General features: G+C 41.5%; 2 protein-coding genes across 2 annotated transcripts; both read right to left on the reverse strand.

Moving 5' to 3' along the window:
- Positions 1-20548: 20548 nt before the first annotated feature.
- On the reverse strand, positions 20549-21031 carry LOC124796153 (piggyBac transposable element-derived protein 3-like). Its single transcript, XM_047260244.1, has one exon. It carries the CDS (start codon positions 21029-21031, stop codon positions 20549-20551), a length of 483 nt encoding a protein of 160 aa, XP_047116200.1.
- Positions 21032-21181: 150 nt separating this feature from the next.
- LOC124796154 (piggyBac transposable element-derived protein 3-like) lies at positions 21182-21976 on the reverse strand. The gene has a single exon (XM_047260245.1). The coding sequence runs from the start codon at positions 21974-21976 to the stop codon at positions 21182-21184; it is 795 nt and encodes a 264-aa protein (XP_047116201.1).
- Positions 21977-27177: the final 5201 nt, after the last annotated feature.

Genomic DNA, 27177 nt, shown 5'->3' on the forward strand with positions numbered 1-27177 from the left:
ATATACACTACTGGCCATTAAAATTGCTACACTACGAAGGTGACGTGCTACAGACGCGAAATTTAACCGACAGGAAGAAGATGATGTGATATGCAAATGATTAGCTTTTCAGAGCATTCACACAAGGTTGGCGTCGGTGGCGACACCTACAACGTGCTGACATGAGGAAAGTTTCCAACCGATTCCTCATTCACAAACAGCAGTTAACCGGCGTTGCCTGGTGAAACGTAGTTGTGATGCCTCGTGTAAGGAGGAGAAATGCGTACCATCACGTTTCCGACTTTGATAAAGGTCGGTTTGTAGCCTATCGGGATTGCGGTTTATCGTATCGCGACATTGCTGCTCGCTTTGGTCGAGATCCAATGATTGTTAGCAGAATATGGAATCGGTGGGTTCAGGAGAGTAATACGGAACGCCGTGCTGGATCCCAATGGCCTCGTATCACTAGCAGTCGAGATGACAGGCATCTTATCCGCGTGGCTGTAACGGATCGTGCAGCCACGTCTCGATCCCTGAGTCAACACGAGACGTTCGCCGCACGTAAACCCTTCCATCCGATTGCTAAGGGGTATAGCGTGCTTCATTGCTCTAAATCACTCGTTTCACTACAGCGTCGCCCTTTACACCACTTCAAGTGTGGCTTATCACTGTCTACAGCAGTGTGTGGTTTATGAGGAGCTCTTCGACCGTCGTACCACATTACTTTTAACGCCCTAAGCACTGTCATTGTGCTAGCTGCGCTTCTGATGGGGTTCTGGAACTCACAACTGATTTGATGCGACTGCTTACAACCGCTCTCCGCTGTTTTCGATGGTCTCTGTTGGTCAGTACAAGAACTCTGCCGGTGTTGGTTTAGCCGTTTCCACTCCACAGCCGCATCACTAACGGTCTACTTGGGCAGCTTAGAGGGTTGAAATGTCCCTGAGGGATTTGTTACTCGGGGAACATCCAATGACTGGTCCACGTCCGAAGTCACTGGGCTCTTCTGACGGATTCATTCTGCTGTTGTTGCTTCTACACTAACAAACACAATACTCCCCGCCTCATTTTATAGTGGAGGGCTCGCCCCTCGTTACGTCTAATGGTCAATTTCTGATTGCCTAGGATTTATGGATATTTTTGATCAGATAGTGTACAGTTCTTGTGTGGAAAAGAAACAGCTGTAACTAACTAGATTGCATTTTAGTCGCTGAGAGCACATCGCTGCATACGGTGCTTGGAAGTAATAATGCTGAAGGCACAAGTGTGTAGACTTGCAGTATGAAATCAGTGCACGCTGGATAAACGACGCTTACTCTTGAGAATAAGGCGAGATGATACCAGCAGACGTGGCCACGAGGGCGTTATGGTGAAGCATCCTTGTGTCTAGACTGAGATTGTCAGCTCTTTGATGTACTCCGTTTCTTGTAGATCTCTCACGGAGTTTACATGGTCTGGATACCAGACTGAAATTCCGCAGCCAGAGTATTCCGAGGTATCTGCACATCGATTTTACACCCTGTATGGCTGCCCGATGTGGGTAACAGATACGTTTTCGCCAAACTACTGCTACATATTACAGAACTGAGAACAGGAGCCTCTTGTAGAGAGAATCTACATGCCTTACGGGGGTGTGGAAACTGAGTTTCGCTGTGCGGTGCAGCTCGCGCAACTTCTCCTTCGATTTGGTCTTCAGTTCTTCGAAGTGTACAGAAGAGGACGAAGCAGTGAACCTTGTAGGTTTCTAGCTGGAAGGCAGCACTCAGAGAACAGGTCATCCCGGCCCTAGCATACAGGACTTTGCTTTTCAGATAGGTCTTTTGGAATTTCCTGTACTTCATTGGATACACCTGCATAAAGAGTTTGTACAACAGACCTACCTGTAACACGGAGCAGAATGTGCATTAAACCCTTCAGAATCTCCCAAAGTATTGAAGATGTTTAATTATTCCCATCGCTACAAGTATCTGAACAACTGTGACGCGTCATTTTATGAAGTAAATTTCAGGCGTCCGTTTTCCACCTAGCGTGGAAAGCACATGTGATATAGCCTCTCCAAGACCATCGACAGTTCAGATAATATGCTGACACATCGACAGCTTTTAGGTAAATGAAGATCTTTGCCATTGTTAGTCACCCACTGCAGTTGACTGGCCTAGGCACAGCGTCTGTGTCTCTGAGCCGCTCATATGTAAAAATATAACATGTAATGACAATGCATGTAGTAGCAAGCTTACTGTTGTTGTTACAAGTTTCCAAGTTCACCTGCTGTCTTTTGTTTTCAATTAAATTGTTCTTATAGAAATAAGGAAAAGGGCACATTTTTATTTAGCATTTTCACGATCAAGGAACTGCTTCTTCTCCATTGCGTTCGCTCTTTTGCTGTCTGCTGTCAGTATTCCTGTCAGCCGTCGCAGATTCCATCTTTCCGGCCTTTTCTCAGTGTGATCGATAATCTTCTTCAGTTTGGAACAAAATCAAGAAACTTTATTGGCACATGGCGGGCGTCAGAGAGAATGACATGATCTGTCCACGCTAAGCGTTTGCTTTCCATTAGACCTACAATGCTTAGAATGTTGCATAATTCTTCCAACTGGCAACTGTACCAGATTCGCCATTGTTCAGTGTCCTTATTTGGTACTCGTCCGAGGATTCTCCTTAAGACTTTTCCTTCAAAATTGAGCGTCACTAAAGTTTCCTTTCTGGATACGCCACATCTCACATTCGTACAACAAGTTGATTAATGAATGTCAGGCACGACTAGAGTGTGAACTTCCTCTACAGAGTGAATGATTTAGATAAATGCCTGTGACTGTAGTGATGATAGAGTTCTATTGACTATTTGTTAAGTGTTATGAGCGACTGGCGCCTTAGCAGGCTCGCAGTCTGTAGTATTTTATTTTCTTTCACGCTTTTGACGGTCCACTTACATCGGCCGTCTAAATTACTACGGTGTAGATATGTCAGAATGGGAAGTTACATTGACAGCTGAGAAGAGCAATCATTGTCCAGACAGGGGGGGGGGGGGGTTCATCTTATAAAATGTAAACTTCCACGGCCGGAATTGTCACAATTAATAAATATTCCAGACTATTATGCCGTGTTCGAAGACATTTCACATTAAAACCCGACGTTTAAAACGCGACGATTCCGTGTAGTTGTGGGGAGGTGCACGTGGGTACTACTAAAAGAACTGTCAAAAAACGATTCGAAGAACACAAGGGCAATTGCAGAAGAGGGGAGATTGACAGATCAGCTGTTGCGGAGCATGCTTCACAACCAGGAGACCACCACTTTCATTTTGATAGGAATCAAGTTCTGCAGCCACAAGCTGATACCACGAGAGGTTATACAGAGAGCCCATAGAAATAGTGAAACATCCCAGCAATTTCAGTAGGAAGGAGGAGGGCATGGAATTGAATGAAATTTGGATTCCAGTGCTGAAGAAGAAGTGTACCTGTCTTCCACCATGGGATGTAGTACAGCGGCCAATTGCGCTCGCGTATTCAAAACATGTGACGTCACGCCACTGCGCAGAAGATTACGGAAACGGAATTTTGCTGTAGTCGGTTAAGAGCCAGGGTGTGAATCGGACATTCAAGGAAACTACGATCCCCGATTAAAATGTTCTCCGCAGATGGGGACGAAACGTCGCGTTTCAAAGTGAAATCTCTTCGACCACGGCATAACAGCCAGGAATATTTTATTAATTGTGGCTTTCATGTTGTTAATAGAAGCTGAAAATTGTTGCAGAAAGGCTACAGTAAGTTATGGGGCGCCGATGCTAGTGAACAACCAGTGAACCGACCAGCTGGTCAATAGCAGTAGGGAGCCGGCAATATGGGGAGAATAAGACTTTCTGCAAACGTTACGTCATTTTTCGGTTACATCGATTATTCCACACACCAATTTAACCCGTCTGTTAAAACAGCTCAAAATAACCTGTTCCTGAAATAACTGATTTTCGTTTATTTTATTCCTATCATTTGCTGTAATAAACGTAGAAATCGAACAAAGATTTAAAATTTTGACTCAATAATTTCCAGCACACATCCTAATCCAAATGTCTGATTGTTGTTGTGATCTTCAGTCGAAAGACTGGTTTGATTTAGGTCTCCATGCTACTCTATCCTGTGCAAGCCTCTTCATCTCCGAGAAACTATTGCAACCTACACCCCTCTGAACTTGCTTACTGTATTCATCTCATGGTCTCCCTCTACGATTTTTAGCCCTCACGCTTCGCTCCAGTACTAAATGGCAATCCCTTGATGCCTCAGAATGTGTCCTACCAACCGAACGCTTCTTTTAGTCATGTTGTACCACAAATTTCTCTTCTCCCCAATGCTATTCATTACCTCCTCGTAAGTTACGTGATATACCCATCCAATCTTCAGCATTCTTCTGTAGCACCACATTTCAAAAGCCTCTGTTCTCTTCTTGTCTAAACTGGATTAACTACGCAAATAAAAGACAAGTTAGTCTGTCCACTGTTCGCTGCTTTTCTCGAAAAGTGATGAGTGGTGGAATACTTCAAAAAAAATCATCAGCGTTTTTTGAAACTCTGCTCAAAAGTCATGCTGTAATCGGGGATCATACACGTATTTGGGCATTACGAATAGTCGGTGCTACATGGTTAAAACTGACGTTGAAGATCTCTATTTTTCATGATAATTCTTCTATTTTCAAGGCCTGCAAACAGATAAAGGTATATTACTCTGAAGAGCCAAAGAATCTGGTCTACCTGCCTATTATCGTGTAGGGCCCCAGTGAGCACGCAATACGACGTAGTATGGACTCGACTAAAGTTTGAAGTAGTGCTGCGGGGAATTGACACCATCATTTCTGCAGGGCTGTCGATAAATCCGTAAGAGTACGAAGGGATGGAGATGTCTTCTGAATAGCACGTTGCAAGGCATCCCAGATGTGCTCAATATTGTTAGGTCTGGGGAGTCTGGTGGCCAGCAGAAGTGTTTAAACTTAGAAGAGTGTTCCTGGAGCTACTCTGTAGCAATTCTGAACGTGTGGAGTGTCGCATTATCCTGTTGGAATTGCCCAAGTCCGTCGGAGTGCGCAGTGGACATGAATGGATGCAGGTGATCAGACAGGATGCTTACTTGTTGATGGTCCAGCATTGAAATATGCAGCAATTTGCGGAAGGATTCCACTTCTGTGACGCTGAACGATTCTCTTCAGCCATCTTTGGTCCCTTTCTTGTAGGATCTTTTCCCTGCTGTAGCGATATCGGAGATTTGATGTTTTACCGGATTCGTAATATTCACGGTACACTCGTGTAATGGTCGTACAGGAAACCCCACTTCACCGCTACCTCGGAGGTGCTGTGTCCCATCGCTCGTGCACCGACTGTAACGCCACTTCAGACTCACTTAAATCTTGATAACCTGCCATTGTAGCAGCAGTAACATATCTAACAACTACGCCAGACCCTTGTTGCCGACCGCAGCGCCGTATTCTGCCTGTTTACGTATCTCTGTATTTCAATACGCACGCCTACACCAGTTTCTTTGGCGCTTCAGTATATCAAGACAAAGGCAGCAGATAAGCTTCCTTCTGCTTTTGTTGTATACTATGCCTGAACTGTTGTTAAGTTTTTAATTTATTACTGTTACCATAATTTCCATCCTCTTACTTCACAGAAATGCCAGACAAATGTTTAATTTTTTAAAGCAAATGAAGCATTTTACTTGATTGCTGCATCACCTCACACAAATATTTTCGGATTAGGGTTGGTGCCATTCTGCGATACAAAAGCTGTCCGACGAAAGTGAAAAACTACCGTACGAAGCTGGTGGAGGTAAGGCTTTCACTGTGCACGTACACGAGTACTTCAAGTCACGACACACGGCAAGAGGGATATTATTGTCTCAGCAATGCTGTACCAATCTTTACCCCATTTGTTTGTTGCTCGTTTCTGTCAGCATTGTTATTAAAATAGTGCTGGTCGATTTTCTCATTTTCTATAATAACGCAATAATTCAAACCAATGTGAAATTATGAATAAAAAAAGAACTACACTACTTGACATTAAAATTGCTACACCAAGAAGAAATGCAGATGATAAACGGGTATTCATTGGATAAATATATTATACTAGAACTGACATGTGATTACATTTTCACGCAATTTGGGTGCATAGATCCTGAGAAATCAGTACCCAGAACAACCACCTCTGGCCGTAATAACAGCCTTGATACGCCTGGACATTGAGTCAAACAGAACTTGAATGGCGTGTACAGGTACAGCTGTCCATGCAGCTTCAACACGATACCACAGTTCATCAAGAGTAGTGACTGTCGTATTGTGACGAGACAGTTGCTCGGCTACCATTGACCAGACGTTTTCAGGTGGTGAGAGGTCTGAAGAATGTGCTGACCAGGGCAGCAGTCGAACATTTTCTGTATCCAGAAAGGCCTTACAGGACCTGCAACAAGCGGTCGTGCATTATCCTGCTGAAATGTAGGGTTTCGCAGGGATCGAATGAAGGGTAGAGCCACGGGTCGTAACACATCTGAAATTTAACGTCCACTGTTCATAGTGCCGTCAATGCGAACAAGAGGTGACCGAGACGTGTAACCAATGGCACACCATACCATCATGCCGGGTGATACGCCAGTATGGCGATGACAAATACACGCTTCTAATGTGCATTCACCGCGATGTCGCCAAACACAGATGCGACCAACATGATGCTGTAAACAGAACCTGGATTCATCCAAAAAAATGACGTTTTGCCATTCGAGCACCCAGGTTCGTCGTTGAGTACACCATCGCAGGCGCTCCTGTCTTTGATGCAGCGTCAAGGGTAACCGCAGCCACGGTCTCCGAGCTGATAGTCCATGCTGCTGCAAACGTCGTCGAACTGTTAGTGTAGATGGTTGTTGTTTTGCAAACGTCCCCGTCTGTTGACTCAGGGATCGAGACGTGGCTGCACGATCCGTTACAGCCATGTGGATAAGATGCCTGTCATCTCGACTGCTAGTGATACGAGGCCATTGGGATCCAGCACGGCGTTCCGTATTACTCTCCTGAACCCACCGATTCCATATTCTGCTAACAATCATTGGATCTCGACCAACGCGAGCAGCAATGTCGCGATACGATTAACTGCAATCGTGATAGGCTACGATCCGACGTTTGTCAAAGTCGGAAACGTGATGGTACGCATTTCTCCTCCTTACTAGAGGCATCACAACAACGTTTCACCAGGCAACGCCGGTCAACTGCTGTTTATGTATGAGAAATCGGTTGGAAACTTTCCTCATGTCAGCACGTTGTAGGTGTCGCCACCGACGCCAACCTTGTGTGAATGCTCCGAAAAGCTAATCATTTGCATATCACAGCATCTTCTTCCTGTCGGTTAAATTTCGCGTCGGTAGCTCGTCATCTTCGTGGTGTAGCAATTTTAATGGCCAGTAGTGCATTTAAAGTCGAAAAATTTTAGCACTGCTGCTATGGCTATCTGACTAATCAGGCTTTTAATCGGTTATTAGTAAGAAACTAAAAAACAATCTGTTACAACCCTGATCAGACAAATACCGAAATATACGGTTATTCATAACTAAAATACCGGTATCGGTTTTAACTGGTCGGTTTTTCCCATCCATAGCTTGCAGCAAAATTCGCATAGACGCGCCTGCAGCGTTGTGCAACCAACGTGGGTGCCGGGGAGCCACAAGGCAGTTGAAGGTACGACGGCAGTGAACGGACGAGACGCGGTCGGGCGGCTGCTGCCTCGACGAAGCGGATTTGAGTAAGTTGCTCACTCACTTATCTTCGGTGGCCCCGTCTCCTCAAATTTAACAAGTTAACTCGTAGGTGAGAGCAGCCGACGCCATCAACCAGGGGAGGTGTCAGGGAGCGCAGCACTCAACAGCAGCTCCAACGGCGTCCGAGACTATGTGGGTTGCTGGTTGCCGGACGCTGGTTCCAGTCAGCACGCTGTGGATCCATCGGCGGTGTCACGGCGTTTAACTTGTGTTAGAATATTTATAAGTCTATTTACAAACATATAACCTATAACGACATGGCTAAGGTAGGTGTAGAGGACAATTACTTGATGCCATGAGAAGCTGAGGCAGGAAGTGTTAAGCTTGATAATGTAATCGAAGAGAATATCGAGAACATAAACTCTTGGTATAACGTGTCAGTGCCTTCAAGTGAGGAACAAGACTCAGTGTATCGACTGGCGGTGTCATTTAAATATTGGCAGTTTTAGGACCGGAACTAAAATTTTGGGCACTTAAGAACGATAAGCATCCTAGTAGCAAAATGTCAGTAAATTCCGGAGGGGGAAGTAGAAGGCGGAGAATGGATACTGACGATGAAGAGGAAATTGGTTTACATGGTTTGCTATTAAATGTTTATAAGGACTTAAAAGGAGATAATAAACAAATGGAGTCTAGATTAAAATCAGACACTCAAATTAATATTCAAAGGATGGAATCTAGAATAACTACTACAGATACCAAATTTAACAAATTTAAAGTTGAATTGACTTCCAAGTTTGAGTCTAACGTTAAGTTACTAGACTCAAAACTTGAAATTTAGTATTCAGAATTTAAAGATAGATAATCACAAACTACGAAATAAGGTAGAATCGAATAAGAGAAAACCAGTACAACTTGAGTCGCAACAATACGTTTTAAATCCAATCTAGAAACCCAGACACGTGGAGTAAATGAAGGAATTATAGATGAGTTAGGCGCTACACAATCTTTGCTTGAAACAAAAGATGTCTGAACAGTAGCAACGACAGGCTAATCAGTTAAAATCTGCTGTTTTGAAAGCAGCAGGAAACGTTGAAGGAATATTGGTGAGTCAGACTGAGAAATTGGAGAAAGGAAAGGAAAATATTATAGAAGAAACTAAGGGATAGCTAAGCCAACACACAGAAGACTTGAAAGATCAGAATTTACGTAAGGGGCCAGCTGTAATTGAGATATTGTCAGAATTAGAGAAACTCCACTCTGATCAGATAACACTGAACAATAAATTTGAAGTGAAAGTGTGTAAATTGCAGGATTTTGAGTTAGTTATATTTATTTCAGTATAAAATGATACAAAATCATCATCTTAATAAATATTTAGCTCTAGTTTCTTTAAAAAAGTAATCTACATTCTTGTACAAATAACTCACTCACTAAATATGCATTCATGTTCCAAGATTCAGCATAACAAATTTTAAATGAAGAATTACTTGAGTTATGTTATGTGTTGTGCACTGATAAATTTCAGTGACTTTCTGGAAGTACAAAAGTAAAATATTAAGAAAAAATGAAGATAATATTACATGAATGAAAATACTTTGTATCAGAACTATGTAAAGCACAAAAGAAAATATACAAATTAACTGGTCACAAATGTATACAAAAGGATTACAACTGTTAAATGTCCATATGTACAGCATACACAAATTGCATATTTTGTTCAGAGAAAAATTTAGAAAATGACTGTTTTGGCTTGGTTTGACGTTTATACACATACTCGGGAACATCCCTTATGACAGTCCAGCAGTAATATGGTGAAATAGTAGGGCTCCACTTTCCGGCATACCTCTTCTTAAATGTGGCAATATCTTGATGAAATCGCTCCCCAAGTTCATCACTTACTGCACCACAATATTTGGGGAAGAAGTCAAGATGACTATGTAAGAAACGCGTTTTTAATGACATGTTGCAACCAAGTTTTTCATAAGATGACAACATGTTATCTAAAATCTACTTGTAATTTATTGCTCGTTTGTAAGCAGACTTTCTTAAAACATTTCCATGCATACTTCTCATCATCTTTTATGACTCCATCAAAAGTATGGTCTCCAAAAAGCTCTAGAATCTGTGATCCTACATAGATGCCCTCCTTTACTTTGGCATCACTTAAGTAAGGGAATGTTTGCCTTAAGTACTTAAATGCGTCACCATCTTTGTTCATTCCCTTAACAAATTTTTTCATGAGACCAACTTGATGTGCAAGGGCGGGAGCAGAATCTTTTTAGGATGTACTAGAGGTTCACTCTTAATGTTCTTTAATTCCTTGTTGAAGAGATTTTCTGGTGGGACATTCATATTTACTGTAATGAGATGCATGAGCTATTCACAGAGAAAGCAGCAATATTTAGTATACCCTAACTGCATACCTAAAAGCAATGCAACCACTTTCAAGTAACCACAAATCTGCCATTGAGAGTCATTATACTTGATGGCTTATAGCAAAATTTTCATGTTTTAGTATGGCTCTTTCATATGCACAGTATGCCCAACTGGAATAGAAGGAATCTCATTACCAATATGTAAAAGCACTGCTTTTAAGCTCAACTTCGACGAATCGATAAAGAGTCTCCACTCATCAGAGTTGTAATGAATTCTGAGAGCCTTCATTAGACCATTTATGTCTACACATGCCACAAGGTTATCTTGCATGTTAAAAAAAGGAGTGAATTGTTGCTCTCTCCTGCGGTAGAATGAAACATTTACGTTGCTTTTCAGAAAATTGTGCAGCTGCAATCTTGATGCTAAAATCTCAGCCTTAGCTTTAGAGAGCTCCAAATTTCTAATGAGATCACTTAACTCGTTTTGAGACAATTTTTGTGGATCATCAGTTGATGATATATTTTGAAGAAACTCTGGATCTTGTGATGTACATGGTTCAGGACATTCAGAATCCCCATCAGAAGTAATCTCATGCTCTGCCAGTGGTTCAGATATTGGCAATCCTTCCCCATGTAGAAATGGACGTATGCCAGATGGAATGTTAGGATAGACCACTGTCCGTTTCTTCTTTTTAGATATTCCCTTCTTGATAGGAGGAACTATACAAAAGTAGCAGTCACTGGCATGGTTAGATGGCTCACAGCAGGTCATAGGCACTTTCCCATGTGAAGCAAATGTCACTTCTCCACACACATAGCAAAATGTGTCAGCACTGTTAACACAAACTTGTGGCATTTTTGTTCACTTCAGTAGCAGTCAACTTGAACAATTGGTAGTTAATCTGGAAACAAATGTGCAAAAATTATGACATGCATTAATAAAGTCACTGATGTTGAAAAGGAGGGAGACAAAAAGATCACTAAAATTGGTATCAAAATGTTTATATCCAAAATATTGCACACAAGCAAGACAGGGACAATAACATAATCCATTGTTACTAGTTATTATGACTTTGACAAACCATTATAATATTTTATTTTAAACTTACATAAAAATCTGTATATAATTATCTCACTGTAATAAAACAGTTTTAAATGAAAACTAGAGCTAATTTTGAACTGTCTGTGTGATATTCGCGACCAGCACATTAGAACTGGTAGGAATTGGCTATTTTCACTCGATTTACATTTTCGTTGTTGCACAGTGTAATCTTAAAAGCTCAACTAGAAATCCAGATTCAAAAAGCTGAACAAGAAGTAAAGTTAACTATACAGAGTGTGTGCTTCAAGATCAATAGCTGATACCTTAAAATATAGATAACTTAAACAATAGTTGTAAAACCTTTGTTCTTGCAAATATCTGGGTTATAACTGATGGTGTGTCATCATTAAAATATGCAACAGAGCTGAGAAATATACTTGTTATGCATAAGGAGTCATGTGGAGGTGTTATATATCTACATGAAACGCTAAAATTACAATAACATATTGTACGATTGTGTTGTAATTGTGAATAATTTAATCTGTCACTTGTGTATCGAAGAGACTCACTAGATCTCCTTCTTTAAATTCCAAATTTATCGAATATTTTACCCTGAGGAGTCTGCATTGACCATTACTTCATATTTACGCTGCATAAACGCTGAAACTGCGCTAATACTGCTTGTTAGTGAATCGACTATCTTTGGACTTTATTTGCTGCGTCTTAATAAAGAAACAGGGAGCCAATATTTCTGTGCCAGTATGGAGTGGTGGCAATGCAGGAGGTCGGTAAAGGTTATCTTCCATCAGAAAGATTCCCAACAATTAGCAATAAAATGATATTTATTAAATATGAAGAAATACTCAACTAAAATGATGCTTCTTCTTGTGAAATGTCCAGCACAATTAGACGTTTGAAATTATTACAAGTTCTCTAAAATGTTACAGTCCTGTCACTGTGCCTCTGAGTGTTGCCTACATAGAGTCCAGAACACGCATATTATATCTACCGAGCCTGAGTCTTGGAGACACGGACGAACACTGCAGCTTGTGGACTCGGCGGTAACTGGGATACGGTACACAACTCGGCGCACTGAAGAGAAATGTCCGCCGTAGCTCAGCGCTCCGGTATTTAATCAGGCATCGACCAATAGCTATCCACACACGTGATGCCCATCGGTTCGCAGCTGTGGCATCTGGCGGACCTTGGTGTAGTTCGCACTGCCAAACCATACAACTGCTGTGCTACAAGTGTTTCGAGCATGGCTTATTGATTGTGCTGCTGTACTCTTTGGGGTCATCAGTCCAGTCTCCACATCGAGCACCGTGGGTGTGCTGCTGTACTCTTTGGGATCATCAGTCCAGTCACCACATGGAGCACCATGTGGAGTATGTTAACCATACACTCACGCAGAGTTGCAAGGAATGTGGAGTATGATTCGACTAACCCGACATCCTTCACACATACCTGTGACTTATGCTGGTAAGAGCCCTTTGTACGAAATATAGAATCAAAGAAAGATAACACAAATTAGTTAAACATATCTCTCATATTACATACACACATCAAAAAAAGTTTTGCATCACCTGGGTTCCAAGAGTTCCGCAACCTGTACAGAAAATTGGAATAGAGATCAACATAAATATCATTTCCGTCCTTTTTATTGCTCATGAAAACCATACATTGCATGTCGCACCACCATACAGTGAGACCTTCTGAGGTGATGGTCCAGATTGCGAACAAACCGGTACCTTTAATACCCTGTAGCATGTCCTGTTGCATTGACGCATGCCTGTATTCATCGTGGCATATTATCCACAAGTTCATCAAGGCACTGTTGGTCCAGATTGTCCCACTTCATGAAGATAAATGTCTCGTCATTATGCTGCTCATATGGTTACACTATTGGTCAGAGGATGGCCTTCATGTATCGTACAGCCATTACTTAGCCTTCCATGACCACCAGCGACGTACGTCGGCCCCACATAATGTCACCTCAATACAGCATTGACCCTCCACTTTGCTGCCCTCGCTGGACAGTGTGTCTAAGGCGTTCGGCCTGACCAGGTTGCCTCCAAACACGTCTCCGACGATTGTCTGGTTGAAGGCATATTCGACACTCCTCAGTGAAGAGAACGTGATGCCAGTCCTGAGTGATCCATTCGGCATGTTGTTAGGCCAGTCTGTACTGCGCTGCAAGGTATCATGGTTGCAAAGATGGACCTCGCCATGGATGTCGGGAGTGAAGTTGCGAATAATGCAGCCTATTGCTCACAGTTTGAGTCGTAATACGACGTCCTGTGACTGCATGAAAAGCGTTATTCAACATGGTGGCGTTGTTATCAGGGTTCATCTGAGCCATAATCCGTAGGTGGCGGCCATCCAATGCAGTAGAGCGAAGCATGTCATCGACAGTTCCTGTCTCTCTGTATCTCCTCCATGTCCGAACAACATCGCTCTGGTTCACTCTGAGATGCCTGGAGACTTCCCTTGTTGACAGCTTGTCCTGGCACAAAGTAACAATGTAGATGCGATCGAGACGCGATATTGACCGTCTAGGCATGGTTGAACTTCAAACAACATGAGCCTCGTACCTCCTCCCCGATGGAATGACTCTAAGTGATCAGCTGTTAGACCTCCTCCGTCTAATAGTCGCTGCTCATGAATGGTTGTTTGCATCTTTGGGCGGGTTTAATGTCATCTCTGAACAGTCAAAGGGACTGTGTCTGTGATACAATATCCACAGTCAACATCTATCTTCAGGAGTTCTGGGAACGGGGGTCATGCAAAACTCTTTTTGGTGTGTGTATGTACACTCCTGGAAATTGAAATAAGAACATCGTGAATTCATTGTCCCAGGAAGGGGAAACTTTATTGACACATTCCTGGGGTCAGATACATCACATGATCACACTGACAGAACCACAGGCACATAGACACAGGCAACAGAGCATGCACAATGTCGGCACTAGTACAGTGTATATCCACCTTTCGCAGCAATGCAGGCTGCTATTCTCCCATGGAGACGATCGTAGAGATGCTGGATGTAGTCCTGTGGAACGGCTTGCCATGCCATTTCCACCTGGCGCCTCAGTTGGACCAGCGTTCGTGCTGGACGTGCAGACCGGGTGAGACGACGCTTCATCCAGTCCCAAACATGCTCAATGGGGGACAGATCCGGAGATCTTGCTGGCCAGGGTAGTTGACTTACATCTTCTAGAGCACGTTGGGTGGCACGGGATACATGCGGACGTGCATTGTCCTGTTGGAACAGCAAGTTCCCTTGCCGGTCTAGGAATGGTAGAACGATGGGTTCTATGACGGTTTGGATGTACCGTGCACTATTCATTGTCCCCTCGACGATCACCAGTGGTGTACGGCCAGTGTAGGAGATCGCTCCCCACACCATGATGCCGGGTGTTGGCCCTGTGTGCCTCGGTCGTATGCAGTCCTGATTGTGGCGCTCACCTGCACGGCGCCAAACACGCATACGACCATCATTGGCACCAAGGCAGAAGCGATTCTCATCGCTGAAGACGACACGTCTCCATTCGTCCCTCCATTCACGCCTGTCGCGACACCACTGGAGGCGGGCTGCACGATGTTGGGGCGTGAGCGGAAGACGGCCTAACGGTGTGCGGGACCGTAGCCCAGCTTCATGGAGACGGTTGCGAATGGTCCTCGCCGATACCCCAGGAGCAACAGTGACCCTAATTTGCTGGGAAGTGGCGGTGCGGTCCCCTACGGCACTGCGTAGGATCCTACGGTCTTGGCGTGCATCCGTGCGTCGCTGCGGTCCGGTCCCAGGTCGACGGGCACGTGCACCTTTCGCCGATCACTGGCGACAACATCGATGTACTGTGGAGACCTCACGCCCCACGTGTTGAGCAATTCGGCGGTACGTCCACCCGGCCTCCCACATGCCCACTATACGCCCTCGCTCAAAGTCCGTCAACTGCTGTCGCGGCATGCTACCAGTGTTAAAGACTGCGATGGAGCTCCGTATGCCACGGCAAACTGGCTGACACTGACGGCGGCGGTGCACAAATGCTGCGCAGCTAGCGCCATTCGACGGCCAACACCGCGGTTCCTGGTGTGTCCGCTGTGCCGTGCGTGTGATCATTGCTTGTACAGCCCTCTCGCAGTGTCCGGAGCAAGTATGGTGAGTCTGACACACCGGTGTCAATGTGTTCTTTTTTCCATTTCCAGGAGTGTATATCGTTACAGTATACTCAGGCCCATCCCACGTATTTCATTAAGTTACAAGTTCTTGTACAGTGACATTCTACAAAACATGCTGCGTTAATATTGATCTCTTTGAGACATTGATTTCTAATGTGTCTCGTACTTAATCTCAATTAGAAGTCCCTTACTATACTGTTTGTTTTTATTCCAGGGAGTAATCCTCGTTCACTGTCCAGAGAAATCCAGCCTATCGTGACCAATTTTCTCAATTTATTGGCCCCACTCTATTGCATAGCAAAAGCTTACATAAAATAAAAAGAATATGAGAGATTCTTAACAAACTCACAGCTTCTGTGACATCATTTCAACGACATTCCCGCATATATACGAAATAATGTGTACTGTGGTATGGGAATAGCACAAGGCTCCCATGATAGTAAGTAGTTACGAGAGAAATTATCTTCTATTGCCGTAAATCGCTGACTGTTCGCCTTGTACACACAAGTTCTCGCTGAACTGAGAATCAGTATCAGAATTCGTATTTATGTTTGTAGCTGTTCAACCATTATCCTTTCCTGACTGCTTAAGTGAATATGGGCAGCACATTCTTTTTTGGATAGCATATGACAACAAGCTATCAAAAAGGTACCAAAGTTGAACTTCTGTAAATGCAGTCAGAATTAAAAATTACACCTTATCTGCTAGTGTTTCTGTGGATGTTATTAATTAATTCCAAGCTTTCCTTTCAACACTGTGTCACAGCGAAACCACGGTAAAACCTTGACCAAAATTAGGTCAAGCAATGACTACACAGCTTTAACAAAGAAACTGTATTCATTTCAGTATTATATATGTTAATTGCTTCTGTATGAATGTATATTCATGATATTGCGGGAACTGAATGCCAAGCAGAGACATGTAATATTCCAGTGGGTAAAGTCTAACGTGATCGGGTGATAGAATTTGTTGATATCTGTCAATTTATGCGATTATCTTGATACCCACTACGTTTGCGTTGATATTAAATGGTATTAGATATGTTGGTATATTCTGAACACATTCCAACTTTGAGTCTAATAACTTAATGATAGACTCAAACTTGAAAGTTACTTTAAATAACTTAAATTTGGTATCAATACTAGTCGTTTTTAGATACTATCTTTGAGTATTCCTTCGAGCATTTTTAACCAAGACTCCATCTGTTGACTGTGTGCTTTGAAGTTAACCTGGAGCTACAGCTGGACAATTCGTTCTAGCATAATTATAAAAGAAGAACGCCACAACGATTGCTGCCTACAGTGATGAAAAGAAAATAATTCTTGGTATAGTGGATCTTGTGCAGGGTTGTGGTAGTCATACTCGAATGAATTGGTTAGTTGCGTGATGATCAGGAACTAACATCACCCTCTTGAAGGACACGCTGTCCAGTGTCATGCCAGCAGTGGTGATCTAGGTACAGGAAAAACATTCAAATATACATGTAATATCTACTCCTCTTAGAGCTGAAATAAAAGGATTAGACACATGTATATAGGTGTTGGATCAACAAAACCCAGTGACAGCATATCCCTCGACTTCCTATTACTGTGAGCTGTTGGTCTCCTTACAGACCGAAAGTTCCCACTCGCCTACTACGTGAAATGAACGGAATTATGATACGCATGCATCCTACTCCTTGTTATGTACATTCTGGTACACGGAATCCTGTTGCCTGCTTTGCATGATGGTATAATACGGCAGAGTAATGACGTTAATTTGCATGTGTGCAAATTCAGGTTTGCAAGACAGAAATGCAAGACAGTGTGATTTGATGGCCCTTAATAAGTGTACGAAGAGGCCAGAGGGCCTGCTATCTTGCACAGTCACCAAATGCTGTAACTGCCATGACGGTGGGCACATTGAAAAATACTTTTGAGAAAACAAACCGATATGCTCCCAGTGTGGACAATGTGACCATCTAAACAAGGACTGTAAAATAGCAAGTGAGCTCCAGACTTACACTGGACGTTGTTTTGAAGCTGGCGACGCCATGTTAGATGACCCAAAACATTAGCAGACTATTGTTTCTACATCTACATCTATACTCTGCAAACTACAGTGAGGTGCATGGCAGAGGGTATGTCCCATTGTATCAGTTATTTGGGTTTCTTCCTGTTCCATTCACAGATGGAGCGCGGGAGGAGTGATTGTTTGAATGCCTCTGTGTGTTGTGATGTTACAAAATAAAAGTGATGTTATTCAGTGGAAAAGTTGGAGTTTGAGATTTCGCTTACTGTTTTATCAATCACAATTGGCGTAAGAATCATGGATTGACCATTGTCATAAAATATTGCAGCATGAAATGTGAATAGTTTTTACTTGCAGTTTTGCGTGGCTTGAAGCAGTCACAGTTAGGGTGCTATTGATTATGAAATTGCATTATCGTCTTTCTAATTACTTCATGATCGTAGATACTATCATAACCAGTTGTGAAGTTATTCCTATGACAAAACAATTTCCTAAGGGACCAAAAAGTTCTTAAGGGTGCAAAAACAACTGTAACATCACACAAAAGGGAAATACAATACTAAAGCTGATACAAGATGACAATAAAACAGTTTTCTTTTTATCAATGTAACACGCACATTGGACTGCTGATCTTGGTGTCTGTAATCTTAGCAAAATGCATAATTAAAACGAAAATAATACTGAGGAGATGATAGGAATGAGCACTGCTAAATGATTCAGTATTCCCAGAGCAAGTATTTATTATAAGTAAAACATGTATCGTACCTTAAGCTTAGTACTACAATGACGGTAGATTTTTATGTCCGTTTCATGTCCATTGAGCGCTCTTTTATATAGCCATCGTCCTCTTGAGCCGCTTGTGCGTCGTCACGATAAGTTATAACAGTTCTTCTCACACTTCACTCAAACTTAGACGGAACACGTTTTTATTTATTTAGTAAAAATTTTAGATCAGACCGCCACAAATCTGCGTCCGTCTTACTTAAGAAAAACAGTACAAGACTTAAGCGCTCAAGGCTTCATTTCTTCTTCAGTGAACAAAATAGTGAAGGATCGCATATCTATCTGTATTTATCTGTTTATATTGCCGCCCAAAGACGACAAATTACATTATTTAGAAAATTCCACCGTCACTATGCGACGCCTTATTATACATTTATCATTCTTTATAAACAAGTTTTTGCCTTCTGGCTGAAAGTATTAACTATTTGCTGTTTTAAAGAAGCCAAAAATAGCGAATATCACATTGCCTCCCATGAGGAGAGAGGGAATGCCGAAGGATTACCTCGATCCTCATGTCTTCATGAGATATTCGTGATTTTTGGTGTGACACTTACATAATGTTACTGGTGTACTAAGTACATAAATTGAACTTACATTTATAAATGTATATCAGATATTTATCATTTTTCAAAATAAAGTTTTTCACTGTTTGTTCATCAGTTACTTCATTCCTTAAACCAAGATTCACATTTATGTGCATATTTAAGTTTGGTCCATATTTGCTTATAACAATAAATGAACGTTCATTTCTCACTTGCCGGCCGGAGTGGCCGAGCGGTTAAATCCGCTACAGTCTGGGACCACACGACCGCTACGGTCGCAGGTTCGAATCCTGCCTCGGGCATGGATGTGTGTGATGTCCTTAGGTTAGTTAAGTTTAAGTAGTTCTAAGTTCTAGGGGACTTATGACCACAGCAGTTGAGTCCCATAGTGCTCAGAGCCATTTGAACCATTTCTCACTTCAGGGGATAGAATTCAGAATTTACATTCTCTTGAGCTTAACGACTAATACATCAGTACAGTGAGTGTTTATTTTCACTAAACTAGAGTGGACAATGTTTGAACTTCTGTTGACTCATTTTGGTTCAATTACAGTTTAATAACGTAGCACTACCCTTTGTGATGCTTTCACTTTCCGTGTTAGCTGTCTACGGCGTTCATCATGCAGTACATCTGTCCTTTCCACTGTGGTGCCAGGAATTCAAGTGGCTTCCCAGGTTTTTATTTACAATATGAAACAGAAGAAGTGGAAAATTATTAGTATGACTTACAACCTATTGGATACATTTGTTAAGGATCGGGACTGGTCTGGAGTTCAGTGTGCACATTCATTTTCTTTGTCCATCAAGAGACAGGATTATAATTCATTTTAGCAGTGCTCAGGAGTGCCGGTATTAATGGCTTTAAGGTCTGAGTAATCTAACAATCTACTTCTCACTCATCTTAACTTCAACTCTAGAAAATTTCTTAATTTACGTATGAAAATGTAGTCAGACAAGTGTGCAAATGTCTTTCCTCCAGTATGTACAATGAAAGTCGTGGCGGTTAGCAGTTTAAAGTTTTGATTGTTTCGTCACCCACACGTCAGCCACTCACAGCGGCCTCACAGTGTTGCTTGAGCTACAATACTCAGTATTCGTTCGCGCTCAGGTTGTAACAGAGTTGCCGGTCGTCGATCGCTCTTTTTTTCTTTCTTTTTTTTTTTAAACCTCTATTGCCCAAATTATTATTCCTGTAGAAAAAAAAATATTTATATGTACAGAATGTTAGAGAATAATGTATTTAACACATATAAGGTGAATTTTTGTTTTTGAAATAATTTATTTTTTAAAAATAGTTCTGTGACTCTGAGGTCACAGTGGGCAGTTACATTTTTTGTTCAGTCTTGCACAAATAATTTAGTATTTCTAATTCGAGACAAGAATGGAGCTGCATGTTATGGTAAAATTGGAAGTAAGTAAAGAATAATGAGATAACAATTAATTACAGATAAAAACATATGCAATACAATAATTAAAAAAATACAAACTTAAAAATTGATTTTAATGTCAGCAATTTTCTGGTTATTTTTAGTTTCTGACGTGAACTACTGAGTATGAAAATCAAAAAAAAGTTAGAATTTGGTGTGAAGCAAAGATGCACTTTACATTTTGTGCAAAACACTTGTGGTGCACCATTACATCCTGGTTTTTTGCAACGACCTCTTTTTTCTGAAAATTGAGGCCAGTGGCCAATTCCATCCTACCTCACTTCTTTTTCAGGCAGTGGTGCTGCTGACCCAGTCTTCTTCTTCAACAGAATTGCAGTTTCCATTGACGAACTACTAGGTCTTCCCCTTTTTTCTGTCCATCCTTATTCTGTTTGCAAAGACAAGCAGCAACAATAGCTTTGAAGTCCAATAGGCTGAGCTGTTCTAGTTTTCTCACTTTACACTCTGTACAATCTCTTCTCTATAGTAGCCAAGCATTGACTACAGTCAGATCAAGCAAGTGAAATACAATTCTCAAATAAAATTTCTTCGACCGGATCTTGATGCGATACAATGCTATCAGTGAGTCCAACAGATCAACACCACCCGTGCACTGATTGTAATAGTGAACAATACTGGGGCATTCAACATTTATTTTTTCTTTCTTTGTATGGTCCCATCTCTCCACTGTTGATGTTGGATGAACACCAGCAAAAGTACTGAGCAAATAAACAGGCTTGTTGTCATACCATTTTACTGCACTCAAAGTAATGCCATCAATTTTAGATAAATATTCCTCATAACTCCCTCGACCCTTCTTTTTCATGACTTTGTCAGAAGTGAACATACAGCCTTTGAGCCGATTAGGTCTCACAGTTCCTAAAGACTGAATACCCATCTTTCCTAGTTCAACTTCTAACCGAACTCCTGTGAACCAATTATCAAAATACAGTTTGTGAAACATGTGTCTAGCTATTACAGAAGCCAATCTGAGAACAACATTTCCACTCACACCTACATCAGGTAAGGATGGGTCATGTTTCACTCTCCCTGAATATATCTCCAAATTATGTGCAATTCCATGTGAATCACACAAGACAAATGCTTTGTAACCTCATTTTTTAGGTTTATTTTTGACATAATTCTTCAAGGTGTGTCTTCCCTTGAAAGGAATCATCTGTTCATCCACTGACAATTTTTCACTCATGGGAATTCTTCGAAAATTTTCAACCAATGGCTCCAGAAAGGGTCTGATCTTGTACAATGTGTCAGCTTGGTCTATAGTTTCGTTGTCATTGAAATGGAGTCCTGATTTTAGCTGCTCCCACCTATTGCGGCTCATTACATCAGCAACAGCTGGAATCCGAGTAGTAGTTTTCCAATACATACGAGACGATGGAAGTCTGTAAATGGACATGTACATACAACAACCAAAAAATTGTTCAATCTTATTTTTATCAGTGTTTATTGGTTTAGAAATGTCTTTCTGTATTGCATATAAGTTGGTTTGATCTACAGCATTTTCCACAATTTTATCGTCTAACAACTGCCTAAAATAGGTCATAGGTAGATGAGGTTCTTCCGGTGCACAAGGGAGACAACACTTCCATGGTTGAGCAGGACGAATAATACGATTGCTAGAACGTCTCCAATCATAATTGACTTGAAATTCATCACTAACATTCTCGTTATCACTTTCATTATTCACAAGTACAGCATTATCACCGTCCTCTGCACTATCATTATCACTCTCGCCTGTAATTATGTCACCTTGACGCTTTTCTACTATCTCAATATCATCCTCACTATCTGAATCTAAGACAGAATCTTCTGATTCATACACAGCAATAGTTCTAACTTCATATTCTTCACCTTTCTTACGTTTTCCATAAAACTTATTGGGCTCCATGACTCTGTAACAAAGTGAGGTTATGATTCCATTATTGCCCAACGTGACTTCAGAGAAAAGGACCCAAATTCGCTCATAGCACATGCAATATTTATAGTTACATGAAATGCAGTGTTTATAATGAAGAATGATACTTACATTTCTAACTAAGTATTTTTGTTTCTTGAAAAATGACAATAGCATCACTGTAAATAATAGCTAAACTTGCACCAGCACAGGAAGCCGACAAATGACTGCAGCCCAACATTCAATGCTACCTACCAAAGACAATATTATTCTGGTGCCAGTGCAAACAACCTAAATACAAAGCAGCCATATTGTAACACTCAAGTCACACTGGTCAAGAAAGAAATAACGATCCTAATGCGAAATATAACGATAAAATTTGACGTGACTTCAGAGTAGAGGGTTAAACTCCGTATCACGCGAGTGCATCGATACACACACCTCGCGCGCGTTTTCCATCGGAGGAGCCAGACACTGAAGCTGCCTCCATACTTCCCTGTCTACTGTCTCTCATGAGGCTCACAGGGAAGTGACGACGAATATTTTAGCTGTCGCTGCCCTTATAACAACACGGAACTTTGCGTTGCACCTGTTGTCGTAGCCTTGACTTCTTTTTACACTTGCAGTACAACACTGCCACTAATACACACTGAACAGTTATTTTTATTATGCACGTCGCACTTTAGTGTGCATCTTCACACAGCATTCGTGCTCAGTTCCTTCGTCGATAGCGTTCATTTACAAAACAATCAATTTTGCAGGTTCCCTCCATTGGTACAGAAAGACTTATATTCTACTATTTACAAAAGGTCACTTACGAGCTAATATTTACAATTACTGGTCACTCCTTTCGTTACGCCCAGTGAACGACTATTGTATCTCAAGGTTTACTTGTGAACCTAAAAATATTCTTTCAAACTTTCTTTTAAGGGCTCATCTCCTCATTATGAAAACTATAGATTTCGCAACACTCGTTGCATTTATTCTTTAGTACACCCAAGATCATTTTCTACTGCCACGTAGAATATCTACTACTTAATGAGTACGCATTTCATGCTGAATCTTTTCTTTTGTGCTTGCCAAATTTTTTTTTTATATTTGAGGGCAGACTGGATAACAATAGGTCTCCCTCTTCGCTTCATGTACTCAGCAATCGTTCCCTGTAAAAAAAATAAAAAAAAAATTAAAAAAAAGGGTAACGCGTGTCTACTATTTTTCGCATGAATGCAATTACCCACATTTCTCTGGGTTTACGCAACCTGTCCATAAAAAAAAAAAAACATTACCAAAGCTAGCGAAGTTCATCGCGCTACTTATCTCATTTCTCATAAGCACTGCTTTGCCTCGAAGCACGTGCCTTTTACAAGTCGACCCTTGGTCTAGGTTAATGAACCAGGATCAAAAGGAACGGGCACAAGGAAATTGGATTTCATAAGAGGAGTGTCTTAGGAGACATTTTTAGAATAAAATCTGCATGTAAATAAAATTATCATAATAAACATAGGCACATACATAAATTTCAACCTCTTTCATAACAGCATGCTTTGCGACTTCTACGTCTTACTCTGGTTATAGTCAGTATTAAGTTTAAATATCACTGCATTGCTTGTTCTTTAGATTAGCCATCAATTAGGGTATTGAATGGTCGCTTGATTACACTACAAAGCTTCTGAAGATCTTTACTTGGACTTATTTATGATACAGGGGGCTTGCTGTGTGGTTTTTTTAGTACCTTGATTCTACTGAAATCAATTCGTCAGCTAACATTCCTCATATACTCTTTAGATTGGGCTCAGATCACAAGGAAACAGTTTACTTTCATAGCAATTAATGGCCTCGTGGGGTACTTACGCTACATTATTCATGCTTCATGGTTTGCCTCTCTTTTTGTACTGTACTTCAACTAACTTAGTTTACTACAGCTTATCGTCTATTTTCGTGAACACATGTCGGTTACCACTTGCTTTCTCATTTAACAGCACGCTTTAACTGAACTTTAAGCTAAGGTATTTCCTCCACTCCCGTTCACTGTCTGGACGTTTTGAACATGTATTTTTTTAGCAGGTAATTTGGGCGTTTACAAGAGAACTTCAAGTACTTACATTACTAAATATAAATCTATAAATCTTCTTGTACCTTGGAGAAGTGCTTATTTACGCACCCTCCTACATTTCTCACCTTTACATATTTATATAGCTCCGGGCAATCACCTCGCAAACGCTTTTTTTTATACTAACTTAAATTTAAATAGAAATTCTTGCTGCAACCTCAATTTCCTGCTACAGCTTGTTGAAGAAATATCAGTTCAATGTCCATCACTATAAACAATTTTCCATACTTAACATTTAATACTTAAAGTTTACATGTAGTAGCCATTACCATGTAGTTGTAGTCAGTGCGCTGTTCAACACAATACTTATCATTAACAGTTCACACAAGGAAATTTCCAGTACGCAAGAGGTACGAAACCAAAACAGATTCTATCTGCAGTTGAGGCTGTGTCTGTGAACTAACTATCTGTTTCAACGGACCAATCGTTCCCGATATGGAGCAACCCTGAATCGGCAATGCAAAAAATTTTGAAACAGAAGACACCTGTCTGAAGAGACATGATGACATGACATTGATGTTTGCTCCTGTATCAACAATGGCTGTGACAGGAATGTTGGCAATAGAAATCTTAATCGAAGCCTGGACCTGTTCATCATAAATGTCATTAATGTCTTGAGCTTCTATGTCATCTCGTAAGTCGGTCTCATGGTCGTACCGAATCGCGCTAACATACTCAGAATCAGAGTATTCGTTAGTACCCCCACCCGGACCGGCAGCGACCTCTAGGAGGCTGAAAGGCGCTGCCTCTAATTTTCCGCAGGAAGTTTAGTCTGTTTGTCATTCATGGCCTTAAGTGTTTGTTCCGTTTCATATTGGTGCTGGTTATGTGGTACAAATGCCGGTTAAAGGGGTAAAATCCACTGGGTGCATTCACTTGTGAATAGAATACTTCAGACGGCTGCTGTCGCCCGATCTTTTTGTTGCCGGCAAAACCATTTCCTTGTGAAGAAAAGTTCGCATTTGGTGCCGTTTGAAAATTTTTCCGTGGTCCTCTATCCTGTGAGAAGTTGTTCTGATGTTGTGCTGGGTGGCCTCCGCCTTGCCCATGCCACTTGCTATTTTTCGACCAATAACTTTGATTGTACACTGGCCCATTTGAAAAATTACCAATCGTTTGTGGAGAATTTCCATACTGCTCAGGCGCAGAATTAAAGGGTGGGTTTCCGTACTGATGTTGTACCTGGTGGTTGTAAATTGGGTGGTATCTCTGCTGATTACTGTAATTCGTTTTCTGCTTCCGTTTAAAGTTATTGCCGTTTGCGTTTTCATAACGGCTGGCAGGTTGGTACCAGCGATCGCAGTAGCTCGCTCTCTCCTTCGGCGCATTGTTGTCCGCGTGCGATGCATTCTGCTGGCTGCCAGGGAAGAATTTGCCGCTGCCAACCTTGCAGCGCACATCCTCGCTAATTAAATCTAAGGAATCCAGCACAGAAAGGAATACATCCGTGTCTTCTTCGGAGACATTTACTAGTTTCTCTCTAATAGACACAGGAAGTTTTTTTTTGAGAATCATAGTTACGTCCTTGGAAGAAATCGGAGAATCCCAGAATTTAATTTTTGCTAGATACTTCTCAAAGTATCGCCGGAGGCTTCCATGCTTGTCATTGAAAATTTCCGCACCATACACCTCCTTCCTTAATCTCCGCTGTACCCCATTACTCCAAAATTTTGCCAAGAACATTTTCTCAAACTCTTCATAATTCCTATACGTGTCTACCATTTCCGTTCCCCATAATGCTGCATCTCCGGAAATAAAGCCAGTGACGAACTGAATACGCTGTCGGTCTGTCCAGCTCCTGGGAAATATGCTGGAAAAATTCTTTAGGAACACAATCGGGTGTATTTCTCGCTTCTGCGGATGAAAACCAGGAAAAGTGCGATGCTTAATCACACTTTCCTCTTCCATTAAACTCACAATTGTGGGCGGATCATTTATTTTTCCCACTCGAGGCTCAACAGAACTGTTGTTTTGCATGTAATCAGGCGGTGAACCATAAGGAGTTGACTGACATTCGTCACCGTCTATAGAGTTGTTCCCTAAAGTTTGCGTATGTGTGTGCGAATTTTCTACCCAGTTCCTCAGCATTCTGACTTCGTCCACTACTCGCTGCTTCCATTAGGGAAGATCCCGTGTAAGTGTCCTTCGAATCTGTCTCAATTCAGAAACCACTGTATCTCCCGGCTTACCAGGAGCAGCTAAGATTTCATGTTACATCCTTGAAACTCTCCCTAAGCTACTCACTGACCTTCTTTTCGATAAAAATGTCTTTACTCTTTATCCATTCACCGTAGTGCTCCGACAATGCATCCGCGTGTGCTTTCACGGTGCTCTTAACCTGTTCTTCGATACTGATTGAGTCTATCTGCCTCGACAGATCCTCCACTACACCTTCAATGTCAGATACTGCATTTCTAACTGAGTTTATTTCTTTGGTAGCCGCCTGAATTTTTGTGTTTAATGTTCCAGATACTTCAGCTATTTCACTTTTCACCTGTTTCTGCATTTTCTGAATTTGAACACTGATCTTAGTTTGCACTTCACCCAAATGGGTATTTAATTCAGCCGTAATTTCTTTATGCAGATCTGTTTTGATTGTGCCTAGCTGTGTTTTTACTGATTTGCTTATAGCATCTAATCTGGCGTTAACAGCCACAATTTGTGTTTTTACTGATTCGCTTACAGCATCTAACTGGGCGTTAACAGTCTCATTTTGTGTTTTTATAGCCTCATTTACTGCGTCAAACTGTTGTTTCAGCATTTACGTTAACGAGGTCTTTTGTAGCTGCAGCGGGAAGAGTTTGGACTTTAGGGTCACTTTGCCCTGTTACAGACATGGTTAGTTCAGTTTCCACACGGGAACCTACCGTTCGCGATCGTAAAGGATATGGAATACTGTTAACGTCTTCACTCCCGTCTCCTGTTGTCACCTGTCTCTGTTTACTATCTGCCATTTTCGTCAATAAATCACGTGCTATGGCCGGTATTACACTATCAAATTTCTTTGTCAAATATCTTTATCAAAGATATTTGATGGTGTAATAGGAACTTTGTCAAATGTCGTCCAATATTTGATCAAATCTAG

Source organism: Schistocerca piceifrons, chromosome 4 (genome assembly GCF_021461385.2).
Source record: "Schistocerca piceifrons isolate TAMUIC-IGC-003096 chromosome 4, iqSchPice1.1, whole genome shotgun sequence".
Lineage (NCBI taxonomy): Eukaryota > Metazoa > Arthropoda > Insecta > Orthoptera > Acrididae > Schistocerca > Schistocerca piceifrons.